General features: G+C 44.7%; 2 protein-coding genes across 16 annotated transcripts in view; one reads left to right on the top strand and one right to left on the bottom strand.

The window, feature by feature from the left end:
* FAM104A (family with sequence similarity 104 member A) lies at positions 1-12,039 on the bottom strand. Of its 11 annotated transcripts, none has more exons than XM_039500893.1 (4): positions 11,897-12,024; positions 8,402-8,498; positions 2,904-2,963; positions 1-641 (listed from the first exon to the last, which is right to left on the bottom strand). In XM_039500893.1, exons 1-4 carry the CDS (start codon positions 11,905-11,907, stop codon positions 408-410), a joined length of 402 nt encoding a protein of 133 aa, XP_039356827.1. In that variant the 5' UTR covers positions 11,908-12,024; the 3' UTR covers positions 1-407. The 11 variants fall into 11 exon arrangements, with proteins under 11 accessions (XP_039356827.1, XP_039356825.1, XP_039356822.1 ...); XM_039500891.1 differs by having other exon boundaries at positions 2,904-2,966; positions 11,897-11,922; XM_039500888.1 differs by lacking the exon at positions 11,897-12,024 and adding an exon at positions 11,436-11,799.
* Positions 11,835-16,626, top strand: part of C15H17orf80 (chromosome 15 C17orf80 homolog) — a 7,619-nt gene continuing 2,827 nt past the window's right edge. For 2 of the 5 annotated variants that reach the window (XR_005588365.1, XM_039500881.1), the window contains exons 1-4: positions 11,836-11,969; positions 13,253-13,479; positions 14,382-15,974; positions 16,431-16,538. Coding sequence is in view for 4 of the 5 variants with exons in the window: in XM_039500881.1 (XP_039356815.1) it covers positions 14,390-15,974; positions 16,431-16,538 (1,693 nt within the window). In the remaining variant the exon portion in view is untranslated. Of the gene's footprint in view, positions 11,970-12,844; positions 12,901-13,252; positions 13,480-13,897; positions 13,981-14,381; positions 15,975-16,430; positions 16,539-16,626 lie in introns of those variants that run through there. The other 3 variants (XM_039500883.1, XM_039500884.1, XM_039500882.1) reach the window with 3 other exon arrangements.

A 16,626-nucleotide genomic window follows, 5' to 3' on the forward strand; every position in this document is an offset into this window, starting at 1 on the left:
ACTTGTTCACTAGTTTATTGAAATTAAAAAAGATTTATAAAACTGAAGATGGACGTTTGAAAGGACTTTACATAAAGCAACAGTTGCTAACAAACAGATTAGGCAGTCAATTGGAATTGGACTCATTATGCACGCCTATAATACAGATGTGGGTTCCTCAGACTCATCATACATGTATTTGATACCAACCCCAAAAAATAATCCTATAAAAATTGCTTCAAAGCCCCTTTTGCATTGCAATAGTGCAGCAAACCACAAGTAAACAATTTCCTGTTAACCTGTTATTTCAAATATAGACTGAAAAGGCAACAGGCGTTTTGTGCAATTTCATTTTAACAAACTTTAAGTTGAAATATCAAATCTACACAGTGCTGTCCCTTCACAGAAGGCAAGGAACTGCTGGTTCATCATGTAGGCGGGCGTCCACGGTTCTGTAAGCTGTGAAAGTGTGCCTCCTTCAGGATCTGGTTGATGTGGAAGTAAGGACCTTGACTTAGTGCAGACTGCTCATGGAAGGATGGGGGAGTGATAGGACTGGATGCTGCAATTATCTGGTTTACGCTGGTTTCTGGACCACTTCCTCTGTCAGGGCTGTTGATGCTACTGCTACTGCAACTGCTGCTGCTATCACTGCTGGAGGACTATGAAACAAAGAGAAGGTTAACAGGAAGGTAACATTTAGATTTTTCTCCTATACATATTTACATAGCTTGATTAAGAAATTTTTGTTCTCGTTATCTCCCTCCTACAGAGTTTCATGGGTCACACACAGTCCGATGGACAAGTCAGGAAGTAAATACACTGAATGCCAAGAAGGCACATTCAGTTGCTTTAGTGACTGTCAGACCAATAAGAAATTTCAGGAAGCCCAGGTGATGTGCAATTGTGCCCACTAACCACTAGGGCTGTTTGACTCAACTTATTGGAAAACCACAGGTTAACAGTTCTTTAATCAGGTGCTCAGACTTCAACTGAATTTTAATAAAATTTTTGCTAAGAACTGGAAAAGCAAGAACGAGATTTTAGTAAATTTCATGCGTCTTTAGAACTAGGTGAAAAGTTTCATAAAATTCCCCTTTCCCAAAATTTGGTTTGAAACAAGTTCAGAAAAGCTATGCATGTCACATGAAGTGAAACATGCAAAGTGACATGAAACTTGAAAAAATTAATGCAATAGGGTACTTGGTATACTTGCAACACATTTCCAAAATGTATTTACAAGTTAGATTTCAGTCCTGGTTCTTAGTTTTCCTGCAACATAATGCACTTCTCACTGCAGTATTGCAGTGAGAAACAGTTACCCAGATATCTATGTGTTAGCCTCAAGGCTACTAAGCAGCAAGCCACTAATTCACTTTCACATGCAGAAAGTAAGACAGAACTCATGATTTGGTTTGCATAAAAGGACAGTGTTTTTCTTTAACCAGATTAAAATGTGTATACGCTTTTAATGGTCATGACACCAATAAACTTGTCAGTATTCCACACAAAGCGTATTTTCTGTGTTTCAAGAGACATGAAGTGGTTTAGGCTAAACAAGTTTAAGGGCAGCCAATATTTTCATGGATTTGCTTTAGTTGCAGTTAAACAGTTTCCTGTTTTGTTATGCTCGTGCATTGTTCACAATGCTTGAGAATCAGAAAGTGAAAATATCTGATTTGTCATCCACTGTGCATTAAACTTAGGTGAGCATTATAAATAGAGTAGACTTTAAATATTCTTTAATCTAAAGTACTGTTAGTAAATTTAAAAAAATTAACATTTGTAAAAAGTTTTTTGTCTGAAAGTGTCCCTTTATCTTGGCATACATTACTTTGGCCAAAAGGAAGAGAAATGTTGGCAAATATCTACATATCCCTGTAACAAGTCCATCTTGTCCCCCAACCCTTAGTTTGATTATAAGGCCACTACAGATTTTGGTATGAGGTACCATCATACAACTAAATGTTTGTACTATATAAATCAAGATTTGGCAGCCATTATATATATATTTTGGTGGCGTACCATTTCTTTAGAACTGTCAGCAGCAATTTTAAGTCAAGCCCAATAAGATACACCTTTACCCAGATATAACGCGACCCGATATAACATTCATTCAGATATAACGCGGTAAAGCAGCGCTCCAGGGGGAGTGGGGCTGCACGCTCTGGCGGATCAAAGCAAGTTCAATATAACACGGTTTCACCTATAACGCGGTAAGATTTTTTGGCTACCGAGAACAGCGTTATATTGGGATAGAGGTGTACATCTAGTGTGTGTTTGCACTCAAGGAGATAGAACCTTGAAAAAGAATCTACTACTGAAGAACAGTACACACTGTAGGGTTTACTCCAAGATCTGGAGCAGTGCTTGCTCACAAATCTCAGACTGCAACAGAAGCCACTTACATAATCAGCCAGAATTATCCAGGCTCATCAGGTCACTATATAAATAAGTGTTTGACAAGGACTATGACACCAAACTATAAAGGCAGAGTGCATAACATTGATTTATACAATAGGTTATAACGATTCCACCCGAACAGCAGTGAATTCCACTTTGTTTTTTAGCCCAACTATAAATAGAAAAGCAAGAAAACAGCTGAGGCTGACAGAATTGTTGAGTCTGGATTATGGGCATCTGAAATCAGTGCAAGAGCACTGAGTGTTAGAATTAACCAGGTCAACTAAAAAGAAAGATTTCAAGCTTACTCTGTTAAGAATGCAATGATCAGTCAATGCTGTACGAGTGACTAGCTATTTTTTCTACAGGTATTATACAGAAGTTACACAAGAAGGGGGTGTAGTGGTCACTAATCCACATTTGCTAAATCATCTTATTTTTCATAAACTACTTAATGCATAAAAAATAAACTGTGCACTTTTACACTCAGCAAGTTACGGCAGCCTTGGAGAGAAACCCACCGCACAGGACACTTTGTTTTCTTTTAGTCTGCTTTCCTTACAGTTTTTCGTTACAGGCACCTTCTGAAAATCAAGGTAAAAACTATGATCAGTACTTAGTAATAATCAATATTTAAATTTCAAGTCTTAACAGAACACAATTTTTAGGGCCATTAGTACTGACTGAAGATGGTTTCCAGTATCTAAAAGCATTCTAATTTTAACTGTTGTTAGATGAAAATACGGCAGAGCGTGTGTCCTGGGACGTGTTTCCTACTTCTAAGGCTGTTGACAGGCCTCTCCAGTTGTCATACCATTCTCCATTTCTTTATTTTTATTTTTTTAAATCAGGTACAAAACTCACTAGAACATGAAGCTCTTTGCCCAAATCATATTGAAGTCATACCTTGTGATCAGGTTGTTGTAAATCAATTTCTTTATATACAGGACCATAATTAGGCAAATAGCATCCCTTATAAGATCATTGCTGAAATCATAATAATTATCTATACAACAATAGATGGCTACCAAATGCAAGATCAAGGAGAAGTATGTGGAGAAGGGTTAAAAACATCTGCAATATTAAAGGGCATCTTCAAAATTCCTCTGTTATATCTACCCCACTTTATATATCAATACATATACCAAGTAGTGGTAAGGCTTCAGTTTGGCAACAATTATAGACCAGAACTCGAACACAACTGATCAGTTAAGTGTTTCAGCGTACTTTGCCGTTCTGTAATGGAGCGCTAAGCAATGCCTGAATCACAGAAACTGACACATACAGCCATTTAGACCAGCGTTTCTCAAATGCGGACACCGTGGCCGCATATGGCCACCAGGAGCTTCTCATGCAGCCACAACCTCCTGGGTTATGAGGAGCAGTGGCCCTCCAGGGCCACTAGCAGGGGTTGGGCCCTACCCCCCTCTGGGGCCACAAACGTCAGAAGAATAAGCAGCCGGTGTGAGCTCCCCACCTTCCCGGGGGTGGTGGGGGTTGGCCTTCAGCCTAGGGGGCTTCGGGCTCTGGCCGTAGGCTCACGCCTCCACCACACACACACCCCATCGCCTCCAGCCGCAGGTGTGGGCCCCAGGCTCCATCCGTCCCCATTGCCCCCCGCTTCCACTGTGTTCTCCAGCCCAAGGTTTCGGCCCTGCACTGTCCCCAGCCGTGCGGTGGCAGGTGCTGGCCCTGGGCTCACACCACCTCCCCAGCCCCCACTGTGTCCTCTGGCCCCCAGATCACAGCCCCATCCCCTGCTGCCTCCCTATCCATCTCCCCATCCAGGGCTTCATTTGTCCCCTGGCTTGCCAGGGCTGAGTAAGTCTGTTATGAAAAGTGATATTTGTATGTTTGTTAATATCACTTTTCACAGAAACAGACTTACTAGCTAACTAGTCTAAAAACGCAAAAGAAATAACAAAAAGACAAGAACATGCAAGGCACCTTATTTGTTTCTATTCTGTTTAAGTCCAGTAAAGCATGGTTCTCAACCCAGGGTATGTGTACCCCTGGGGGTACCTCAACTCATCTAGATATTTGCTTAGTTTTACAACAGGCTACATTAAAAGCACTAGCAAAGTCAGTACAAACTAAAATTTCATACAGACCATGACTTGTTTATACTGCTCCACATACTATACACTGAAATGAAAGTACAATATTTATATTCCAATTGATTTATTTTATAATTATATGGTAAAAATGAGAAAGTCAACAACTTTTCAGTAACCGTGTGCTATGACAGTCTTGTATTTTATGTCTGATTTTGTAAGCAAGTAGTATAAATGAGGTGAAACTTGGGGGTGCACAAGACAAATCAGACTCCTGAAAGGGGTACAGTAGTCTGGAAAGGTTGAGAGCCACTGCAGTAAAGAAGAGAGACAATGATACATTATTTTTATTGAGTCTGCAAAAAAACAACCCTACATCGGGGTCAGCAACCTTTAGCACCCTGGCAGGCCGGGCTGGTTTGTTTACCTGCTGCATCCGCAGGTTCGGCCGATTGCAGCTCCCACTGGCCACGGTTCACCATCCCAGGCCAATGGGGCGGCGGGAAGCAGTGTGGGCCGCGGGATGCCAAAGGTTGCCGACCCCTGCCCTAAATAAATAAATTACAATGATTTGGACAGGTATATGCACTTATTTGTTTTTCCTAAAGTATTTTAGGAAAAATTGTCGGGGAGCCATCAGCAAGAATTGGTGGCCGCACTCTGAGACCACCAACATTTTTGTTGAGAATCCCTGATTGAGACCATCATTCTCAGAGTCTTCTGAGACAAGTTTGGGAGTAGGACTAAGTAAATCATTTTGGGATCAGAATTAAGAGCTGCAGGTATCATAGTAAAATTTGTGGGAGCTAGCCTAGATGCAGTGCTTGGCAGAACCATGTTCAGATTCTCAGAGCAGTACCCAAAAAAAAAAAAAAAAAAAATCACACAACAGTAACCCACTCAGTTGATGGAGGAGTATTTCTAAAATCCAGGGTGTCCTGTCCTCAGCCTGACTAACCAATGATAAGACCACCGTTAGGAAATAGGGTTAATGAAGAAAAAGATTATTCAGGAAGGAAAAGCATAAGTCGGCCAAAATAATGAAGATCCCCATTCTTCCTCAGGAGAAAAAAGTTCTTAGTACTCCTAAGAGCTGGGAGCTGCTGGAAGTGGCGCGGGCTGAGGGACATACTGGCCACCACTTAAGGCAGCTCCCATTGGCCTGCAGTGGCGAACCGCGGCCAGTGGGAGCCGCGATTGGCTGGACCTGCGGACCGGACAGGTAAACAAACCGGCCTGGCCCGCCAGGGGCTTTCCCTACACAAGCAGCGGCTCCAGTCTGAGAACCACTGTACTAGTAGGTATAATCAAATAGATAAGATGTTCAAATTGACAACATCCCTTTAAGTAAATCAAGCTCTGTATGATGATTGGAAGACAGAAGTTAGCTGTGTCTTCAAACTGAAGGCAGGAGAGAAGAAGTCAGAATTATTTAGTTACAATTTCACTTAAATACTTTGAGTGCATGCATTCAGAGAAAATGCACTCCCCTACCCTCCATTCTTCCCAAGTTTAGAGTTACAACTCCATTTTGCCCCAAATTCAGCAGCCTGGAACTGTTCTGAAATGTTATCAAGCAGAGGTTGCCTTGTTTTCATGGTGATTTGTCAGTTACAAAGCCGAGATGTTACATATAGTCAGCACTCTCAAAGCAATATAAATTAGAAGTATGTTCATGCACCATAAGCAGAAGATTCAATTTCACAACTTGGCCTGGGAAGTCTGTAGAGAGATACTGGAATAACAATCTAATTTCATGGCATGCTTGATTCAGTTATCTAAAAATATTTGTGAGACCAGAAGAAAGGGACAGAAAAGCCTGAAAATTAGGCTCTTGAATAAACTGCATGCATCAGTGACAGGAACTGTGATGTTTAGTTCATATGGGCAGAGGTATTTTTAACTCTACTGCCAAAGCTGCAAAGACTTGAAGTTGCCATTTCACACAAACACCTGCATTGCAATATTAGATTCAACGGTTTGATTTCACTGCTGGAATGGCAGGTAGAGAATCCACTCAAGGCTCATGCCTACGCTGTCTGTTTGCAGACAATTCTTAGAATCATAGCAGTTAGCGATAGCAAAGCTTTATTACGTCATCTACTCTCTCCCTCTGCATGTATACTACAAGATTATTCCCATCTATGTTTTTACTGCTTTGTCCAGTCTAATGTTAAGAGTTTATATGACAAGCAAAGGTGCTTCAGCCACTCAATTATCCCTCCCCCCAAATATTTTTAATTTCATTGTTCCTAGTTCGAACCCTTGCTACGCACTAAATTCTTCCTCCTCCCTCCATAAAGTCTGGTTCACCCATAGCTGCTTGACACCCCCAGAAAGATGTTTCTGTTGGATAAGTGATTCAATGTCAAATGGAAAGCAGATGTTTCGTGTACTGCTGTTATACCCAAGAACCAAAGGGCAACCTCATCCCAGGAAGTCTTACTGCCAGAGAAAAGATAATCAAAGAAGCCACGGGCTTTCAGATGAACAGCTTGATTGTAGGGAAAAAGTTTAACAAAGTCATGGCCTGTCACACCAGCCACTCCTTTAAGCAGCAAGCCTTGTCCATCAGTTTAAAATTAAATAGTTTAAAACTATGACAATAAAATAAAGAGTATTTTGCTTAAAATAATTAGCGCACAACTTTTTGTATGGCCAAAATACAATGCCAAGGCTAACAGCTTATACTAATTGAAATGTGTACCAAGCTTCTTTTTTGCCAGGACAAACAGCCGGGCTTAATAATAAGTGGTCTACAAAAAACCCCACAACATTGAACACATTTAGAAAACCATCTCATTACCATCCCAAACATGAGGGAGTCTCCTTCCTTTGCACACCTTTCCCTGTTCATTTGCAGTAGAAAATTACTGCAATTCAGAAATACGTACACTAACTTCTCAGTGTCAACATATACAATGATTTAGGCAGCACTGGACACTAGTAGCACAGTTTGGGAATAAACCATGGAAATAAGTCTCAAAGCTAGAAAGACAGTACTTTGCCCTTGCATAGCACCTTCTTTGTGCGGATCTCAAAGTGCTGTGAAAGCAGCTAATTTAGGATGTGATCCAATACCCACTGAAATCAATGGAAGCCTTTCCATCGACTTCAATGGGCATTGTGACCTCAATATTCACACTACCCCTGTGAGTTAGGCAACTATTAACAATGTTTTACTGATGGGGAAAACTGAGGAACAGAAAGGTTAAGAGGTTACCCAGTGTCCCACAGAAAACACATGGCAGAGATAGGAGAATCCAGCAAACTAAAGTCCCATATTAACCACTAAACTCTCTCAAAAAACTGAAATACTTGGCATCAATATAGTGCTTTGCACACATTAAATGAGCACTACTGCTTACTAAGGAGCACTGTGTACCACAACACTTACTGGGCTCATAGAACCATTAGCATAGGGAAGAGTGCTCATTAATTCTATCACTTTTCAATCATTTGTTACTAACAAGTATTTAAAAAAAAGAAAAGGCTAAATTCGTAAGTAATGTGTACAGCCAGACAAAGCAACCACATGTTCTTGTTACTGAATCCTTCCATTTGTCATCTTCCCGATTGTGTTACATCTAATTTCAGACTGTAAACTGTCTGGGGGCAGAAATGTCTCTTTTCTAGCTGTAAAGTGCTTAGCATACTTTGAAAATATATTTTTGCACAGCATCCAATTAAAGTAAATTAGTAGTTATAAAACACAAAACCATTTAAATGAAAAATAGTCAATTGCAATGGAAAACATGCTGATTTCCAAATTGTGTTAACAGAATTCAATACTTGAAGTGCAATTTTGTGCCAAGCCTCAGAATTTTATATACAAAATATGTAATAAAAAAAAACTACTAAGTTTTACTTAGCTGTTCTCCATAAATGTGATTATACACATTGCAGTCATTATTCCAGCTTAGAAAAGTAAGTGAAATATGGAATCTAATTGGAAAACATTTCACCTCAGTATCCCAAGAGTCCTGAAGGACAGCATTTCTGGTACTACGCTTTGTCTGTGGGATGTGGCCATCTTCTTCACTGCCATTCCGTCTCCTCTTCCTAAAGAAATTAATGAGAAAAGAGTAAAAAAAGTTAATGGCCCATTCACAATTTATATTATCTCATTTTGTAGTCAACCCCACGAATCTGTGACTGAACAAGCAGCAAAAACCACACACTATAACAACTTATTTGATTCCACAAGAACCCAACAACTGCTTATGACTTTTCATATTTTGCCTCAACTGCTCACCACAGAGTACTGGGAAATACATCTCCCTCTCTATGTAACCAGTTGGAAGTTTTCAAGGCAGTCCAGGGGATCTGGACTCATCTTCCATTAAAATTAGAGAATTTAAACATTTTTCTCTCGACTGCTTTTAAAGTCTAAGCCATACATATAAGACATTTATCTAATACTCAGACATTTCTAAAAAATAAGCCAGGTGTTTCTGAATGACATCTCACTAGAAGGAAAGCAGCAAGGAAAAGGATGGGGGTGACCAAGTTTTCAGTAGCTACCCAATTACATTCATCTTGCTTATATAGATCCTGCAGTTAGACACCCATGACGACTTGCTTTATTCTCTCAACTCTGACAGCATTTGACATTAAATAAGGTTCCTGGTCAACATTTCTTTAAACACTGAATGAAAGCATCCCAAGTGAGGCTTTGAAAAACACAACATTAACGACCAGTCCTGTTAGTCTCTCACTGTTTGGGATGGTTTTGCCATCCTCTTATGACATCATTGTTGCTTCATATTATGAAGACAAAACATAACAGCAACCAAGAGGTATTTAACATTTTAGAGATGCTGTCATCTCTTTATAAATTGGCAAAACCTTAACACTAGTGGCACATAACCCTTTCTCGTCATTTTTACAATGATGACAATGATGGTAGTCAGAATCAGAGCCCCAACATGCTGGGTGTTGTACAATAGCTAGACAAAGCTATTCTAGCTTCTGGAAAACAATACACACCACATGATGGGCTTAAACAAAGTACTTATATTGGAATTTGTCTACAAGGACAGAATTAATATGAAAGCCAAGTTATTTGGTCAGTGCCTTCTGGATAACAAAATAATATTGCAGCATTATTTGTATTTTTGTGGCACGTAAGAGCCCCCAGTAATGAAGCAGGAAGCCACTCTGCTACATGCTGTGCAAACAGAACAGAGATAGAACATAAGCTCTTTGGGGCAGGGATTGCGTACAAGACAAGAGATAGATACAGATGAACTGACGTGGGTGTAAAAGGAAGCCATGGGAAAACACTGATCAGCATGATATGATGTGGTTTCAGCACACCAGCAGCCTAACTCTTGTCAAGTTTTCTGTAGCACTGTGGCAAAGGAAAGTTTTGAGGAGGGATCTGGAGGAGGATAATGAGGTTGCTTTATGGATGTTTATGAGGAACTCCTCCCAAATATGAGAGGCAGCATGGGAGAAAGGTGCTAACACATGGGTGATACAGGCTGGCATTGAGAGGGCATTGGTGGGCGTCGACATTATTATACTGAGAGAGGATAGGTAGAGTGGGACTGTGTAGTGCAGGGCCTTGAAAGTAAAGACAAGCAGCTTCTTTGATATGATCGAGAAGAGGGAGCCAGTTGAGGGATAAGAGAAGAAATACATGATCAAGGTGATGGGCTAGGAAAATGATCTTCGTAGCACTATTCTAAAAGGATACAAGCAGGGGGCATATTGCATTTGTCAAGGCCAGAGGAAAGGATGTTGCAGTCATTGAGATGCGAGAGAGGCTGAGAGTCTGGACAAGATTTTTAGCTGTTTAGATGGATACAAAAGACCATATCTTAGAAATGTTATGTGGAAGGAATCTGCAAGATTTAGACAGTCTGGATGTGAGGACCTAGAGAGAGGCCTGGAGTGAGGATGACAACCAGGTTATAGGCAGGATGGTTTTGTTATCCATAGTGAGCAAGCAAGCAAAGACATAGTGGAAAGGGCTGGAAGAAGGGGGAATGATTAAGAGCTGTTTCAGCCATGTTGAGCTGATCACTAGACATTCACTAGCTGTCAGATAGAGGCTGTGTAATGGTACCCTGCCCCCAGGCCCTGCTGTGAACTCCCCCACCCTTATGCTGCCCACCTAGATTATGTCTATATTGCAATCAGACACCTGCAGCTGGCCTGTCTTAGCTGATTCAGGCTCCTGGGGCTAAAAGGCTGTTTAATTGCTGTGTAGACATTTAGCTTTGGGAGGGCCCCAGAGCTCAGGATGCAGGCTGAGCCCTAGCACCTACACAGGAATTAAACAACTCCTTCCTCTGAGCCCACAAGCCTGAGTCAGCTAGCCCAGACCTGCTGCAGGCTTGCTGTATCTGACGGCAATGTAGACATACCCTAGGTGGGCAGTGTAAGGGGAGGGGTGGGGGGAGTTCACAGCAAGGATTAGGGGCAGTGTAAGGGCACAGTCTTTCAATGTGCCCCCTCCCCATTACCATGATATCATCAGCTCTTCCCTCCCCCATACAGTCTTTCTCCCCCTTGTGCTGCTCAGACACCCCCCTTTAGAACCTTCCCCCAGCCCCTCCCCCATGCAGTCCTGCCCACCTCGCGCTGCTCAGGGAGCACCCCCATCCCCTCCCCCTCACACTGCCCAGGGAGCTCCGCGCTGCTCAGGGACTCCCCCTTGGAACCTCCCCCATACAGTCCCTGCCCCCCTCACACTGCCCAGGGAGAACCCCCCCCTTGGAACCTTCCCCAGCCCCTCCCCATGCAGTCCTCCCCCTCGCGCTGCTCAGGGACTTCCCTTGGAACCAGCCCTCCCCATGCAGTCCTGCCCCCTCGCGCTGCCCAGGGACCCCTTGGAACCAGCCCTCCCCATGCAGTCCTGCCCCCTCGCGCTGCCCAGGAGACCCCCTTGGAACCTTCCCCAGCCCCTCCCCCATGCAGTCCTGCCCCCCTCGCGCTGCCCAGGGAGCCCCCCGCCCCGCTACCTCAGCCCGAGGCCGCCCCCTCGCTCACCTCTGTCGCGCTCCCCGCTCGCTCGGCAGCGGCTGCCGGCAGCTCATGGCGGGGCTCCGGGGGGCGGGGCTCAGAGGCGGGGGGGGTGTCTCCGGCCGCAGCCCAGACCACGGCCCCGTTGCCAAGACTAAGCCCCCGGCCCTCCTCAGCTCTCACAGCCGCTTCCGGCGTCTCCGCCTCCTACGCAGGCGCACTAGCCATACCCAACCCCCTTCTCCCCGGCCCAGCTTTCCTCTGCGCAGGCGCACTGCCCACAGCCGGCTCTCTTGAGTCCTCCCCGCAGGCGCACTGTCCCATCCTCTTGGCACTGCCCTGCCTGCGCAGGCGCGAGCACCGGCGCTCTCCCGTCCTGCGTAGACGCACTGACCACGCCCCCACTGCTCTACGCAGCATTTCCGTATTGCGCATGCGCATTGTCTACGTGCTGCTTTTATGCGCGTGACTTAAGGCCATCTACCGACCTGGTGCTCATGCGTATTCACCACAGCTGGTTCCTGAGGCTTCTGCGCATGCGCCTCACCTCCACCTAGACGGGTAGGTGTCTAGTGTCTTGCCTGTCCGGAAATGTTATTTTTATTGAATCGTAGCTGAGCCTTGCGGGCGGGAATCTGGCTCCTCACAGGGAGTCAGCCAGGCTGGTACAGTAGCACAGCGTCAGAAAATTGCATTTAGTGTCAGGCAGGAATGACGTCACCCCGCGGAGGGGAGGGGTCAGCACAGCAGCGGAATGGGGCGGCAGGTTAATGTCTGTGAGGTCCCCGCAGGGCTTGTGCTGGGTCCCCTGTCAACAACAGCTTTATTGACACCCACAGGCAAACAGCCCCCCTATGGGCCCCCTTCAACAACAGCTTTATTGACACCTTCAGTGCAAACAGCTCCCCCATGGGCCCCCTTCAACAACAGCTTTATTGACACGGTCAGGCAAGCAGCCCCCCTCTCCCATGGATCAGGGTCTCCCTTTAACATCAGCTTTATTAACATGCCTAGGGGGGGTCCTCTGTCACCAATAGCTTTAATCTGTTTCTTTTAGAGGCTCCTAAAAGGGAGGGGGGATAGCTCAGTGGTTTGAGCATTGGCCTGCTAAACCGAGGGTTGTGAGTTCAATCCTTGAGGGGGCCACTTAGGGATCAGGGCAAAAATCAGTACATGGTCCTGCTAGTGATGGGGCTGGACTCAATGACCTTTCAGTTCTGTGAGATATATATATCTATATATTCTATTTCTACTGGTGCCCATCACCCTCACCTCTGGGCATCTCCCATGTGAGATTTGAGACTGGCAAATGAGATAACTGCAGGGGTAGATATTGTCACTACTCTTCCCTGGGGAGGAACTCAACTCAGCAGGATATGGTCCTGCCTCCCCTTCTTGTCCTATCTTTTCACACTGAAAAGCTGGTCACTACCAGAAGGCCTAGGTTCAGCAGCAGCTTTCAGAGTTACCCAACTCATGATTGTATCACAAGGTGTGGTATTTTGTTGTTTTGCTTAAAGCCCCAGCTCCTGAACTCATGATACTCTCAGCTTTCATTTAAAAACAAAAATATGTTTCTAGCTCTCTCTGTTGCAGAGAAAAGCTGGAATCCCCCCCAGCTCAAAACCCAGAAGGCAAATTTAAAAAAAAATCAACCCCCCACCCCCAAAAATGTATTCTTTTTAAAATCTCTTGGTTTTTAGGCCAATCTCATAATGTGGGGGGGGTGGGGGTGGAGGGGCTCAAGATTTTTGAGCTCTTGTGGTTTCGTTTGTAACACTGATGCTGCGAGCATCACAACACAGTCAGAACTAGCCCCTTGTTTCTGTCATGTCATGTGACAGGGTCAAGCAAGCTTCAACAAGAGCTTTATTAACACCACCACCTAAGACTGAGCAGAGCACCTCTCAGAGCCCGGGGAAGAGGATGGAGCAGCCAGCCACCACTATAGAAGGGCTTGTGTTTCTCCTATGAAATGCTGTTGCTTGCTGTAGCCTAAAGGCTCCTGGAGAGGGGGCTGGAACTAAAGCTGCCCCCATATGCCACATCCCCCTGTGTCCCCACTGAGCAGGTAGGAATGGGAGCAGCTGGTCCTGCTGCAGGAGGAGGTGGGATATTATTGGAGCAGGGAGCTGCTTTCGCAGGCATGTAAGGGGAGGGAGAGAGCTCAGGCAGGAAGTTGTGTACTGCTCTCAGTGCGACTGTCACTGTGACAGAAGGCTGGAGAAGGGAGGTGTTCTTTTTATTTTCACATCTGGCTCACAGACAGATCAGGCAGCACTTTGAGCCCCGCTTTCTTCTCCCCACTGCTCCCAGTGTGTTTATCATTGCAGGGGGCTTAGGAGTCAGGCAAACGTTGCTGCTTTTTTACTTTGAGGTTTTGTGCCTCTAACTGCTCGAGGAAGGAAAACAACACTTCAGCAGGAGCCCTCGGTCATTGCAAAACTCAGTCTCCTTCCACCAGGGTTGAGGGTTTTTATTTTTTTTAGAAGGTGCAGAAATGGCAGCATGAATGAGTTATCCTGCTCAGGAACCCCTACCATCAAAAGTGGAAAGCTCACCCATAGCTGAGGCAAGGATCAATCATTCAAGGTTTAATGCAGGATGTAGGCAAGAGCTGTGCCTAATTAAGGACATGTTTTATGCATGTGACCCCGGCAAGTTGCATTCCTGTACGAGTCTTGCAATTTTGGCCAGTCTAGGGCTTCCTCTACCTTTGTACCTCAATCTCACGCAGCCACTGTCTTATTTTTACTTGGGAGTGTTTTTTCCCCTTAACGGTGTGTGCTTTCCTTTCTACTTACCTTGTCATACTAGACAACAGGATAAAATGTAACTTCCTCGTGCTAACTAGACCCTCATTTCCACTCCTGCCTACCTTTCCTGAGCAGCATCTCACTAGAATTCCTATCACAGAATCTCTTCTTCCGATGACACATGCTAGTAGATAATGCTTTTTATTTTCCTTTCCAGACAGAAAGATGTCAGGTGCCCCCCCAGGAATGGAACTGTGCCCCTATTGTAGGAAGCCATTTAAACGACTGAAGTCCCACTTGCCACACTGTAAGATGGCAGGAGACACGAAAACTGCTTTTGACTTAGGCAAGATGGCCTCTCTTGACTTGAAAGCGTCTCAGTCCAAGCCAGTTAGACTCCTGGCCACTGAGAAGAAAAGAGGACAAAGCAAAGAGAAGATCACAACCCCAGACAATAGCTCAGAAAGAGAAAGTAAGAAAAAATCCTTTGACACAATAGGGAACAAAGTAGAAAGCAAATTAAACCCCTTACAAATAGGGGGTACTGCTGGATCAGAAATAGCCAGCAACTTGCCTGCAGAAAAGCCAGGTAAAAATACAAAGCGGCAAAGTAAACCGACTTCTGAAAAGACACACAGAGATGAAGGAATGACAATAGTTCAGGAAGAGGCCAGAATGCACATGAATGCAGCAGAGGAGAGGACTTCAAAAGCAAAGCATGCAAAGCAGTTACCCACCAAACAGAAAAGCAGAAGTAAAAATACTTCTCATGATGAGAATTCAGCACCTGGTGGCATTTTGGAGCTTTCTCCTTTGAATAAGGATGGAAAATCTGCTTCAAAGTTTCCTTTGAATGACCCAATAAGATCTGCAAAACAGAAACAAAGGAAGGTAGGGTCTTCAGCACAGGAGGTGGCTGGTTCTCTGGATTTACCCACTTGTGATCTTGAAAGTATTCCCAGGGCGGCTCTTGAGGGAGTGAAAATAGTTATTGAGAAACACCGTGTCAAAGTGCTAAGAGGTAGGAATGAATCCAAAATTCAGGGCACTCTGGCAGACAGTGCTACCACAGGTAATTGTACGACCCAGGGATGGTATCTGGAAATGCTGACTCCAGACTGCTCTGAAAACCATGCAGACACAGTCCAGTCTGACCACCGGAAGAATATGAACATTACGGGAGCCATGAACACAAATGCTTTTAGCCTGGAGGTTGCAGAAAGTAATACCTTGAGTGGAGAGCGAGAAAAAGGCAATCGTTTAACTGCAACTGGAATGCATGTACTCAGCGATCCTGGGAAGGCTGACTGCGGAAAGAGCCCTCGTGGCCTCATTCCGCTGGACAGAGTGGCTAAAAGTGAGACAGAAGAGAAGCAGTTTTACTCAAATGGTGATGTGGATTCTAAGGCCTCTTTCTCTGCTTCCCTCGCTGAGAAGCCCCACCAGTCAGTGAGAGAGACGTTCAGAGGAGCCAGTGAAGGAATAGCCAGAAACTACCTAGCCTGTGCGCAACAGCTTCTGGTGGATGAAAAGCAGATTGCCTTACTTTCTGAGTCTGTTCTGAATACAGGGAGAAGAGACAGCGAGCTGGCTTGGAAACAACACTTGTGCTACACCTCTGAAAACCAGCCTCCTTGTCTGTTCCAATCTTCTGGCAGGAACATACAGGCGAGATCCATTGGACTGGAGTGGTTTCCAGAATTGTATCCTAATTATCAGAGGCTGAGCATGTTTCCAGGGAGACCTCTCCAGGAGGATGCAGAGATCAAGATGAAGAAGATAGGGCCTGGTTTCTTGGAAGGATCGCAAGGTAAAAGGAGGCTTTCAATCATCACTTTTGAGATGTACTGCATAGCGACCACTGATGGGCTATATCCATTATATAAAATCTGGATTTGGGGAGGGGGCTTATTGGGTGACTGATTGGGCGAGCACTCATTTATGAGGTGTCACATGGGACCGTAACTACATTCACTAGGAATAGCATGGCTTTCTATGGAAAAGCAAGGTTGCTTCCCTCAACCTGGGCATTGTTTTTCCTAGACAGGAGACACCTCAGTGCAGCATAAGATCTCTCCAGTCCAGGGGGAAGGGTTGTATGTTTTTCCTCCCCAAAAGTGGCAGGGAAAACCCCACTGTTGGAATCATGTTGAACTATGCTAGAGAACAGTCCGTGTGTAGAGTACAGTCTGCAGACCATGGTGTGTGTGGGCAAAATACTCAGCCCTGTTTTCCCACCTCCGACTTTTGTGACTCTGTTTTGTAGCTCCCCTCGTAGAAAGATGTCTGATGGATGTAAAGCTCAGGGAGCTGCCTGCCTGGCTGGCGGCTTGTGATTTCTCTCCAAAGGGACTGCTCGGAGCAGTGCAAAAAGGTGAGCCGGGATCGCTTGCTTCTTGTCTGGAGCAGTACGTTGATGTGAGACACAAGAGGAGTTATTTGGCATGAGTTATCTTCATGTA

Source organism: Mauremys reevesii, linkage group 15 (genome assembly GCF_016161935.1).
Source record: "Mauremys reevesii isolate NIE-2019 linkage group 15, ASM1616193v1, whole genome shotgun sequence".
In the NCBI taxonomy this organism is placed as follows: Eukaryota; Metazoa; Chordata; order Testudines; family Geoemydidae; genus Mauremys; species Mauremys reevesii.

Coding starts and splice junctions, on each gene's coding strand:
- FAM104A (XM_039500887.1), bottom strand. CDS start 11,482: ATGAGCTGCCGGCAGCCGCTGCCGAGCGAGCGGGGAGCGCGACAGAG. Junction 8,499..11,435: donor GAGCGGGGAGCGCGACAGAG/GTGAGCGAGGGG, acceptor TAATTTCTTTAG/GAAGAGGAGACGGAATGGCA. Junction 2,967..8,401: donor AGGACTCTTGGGATACTGAG/GTGAAATGTTTT, acceptor CTTGATTTTCAG/AAGGTGCCTGTAACGAAAAA.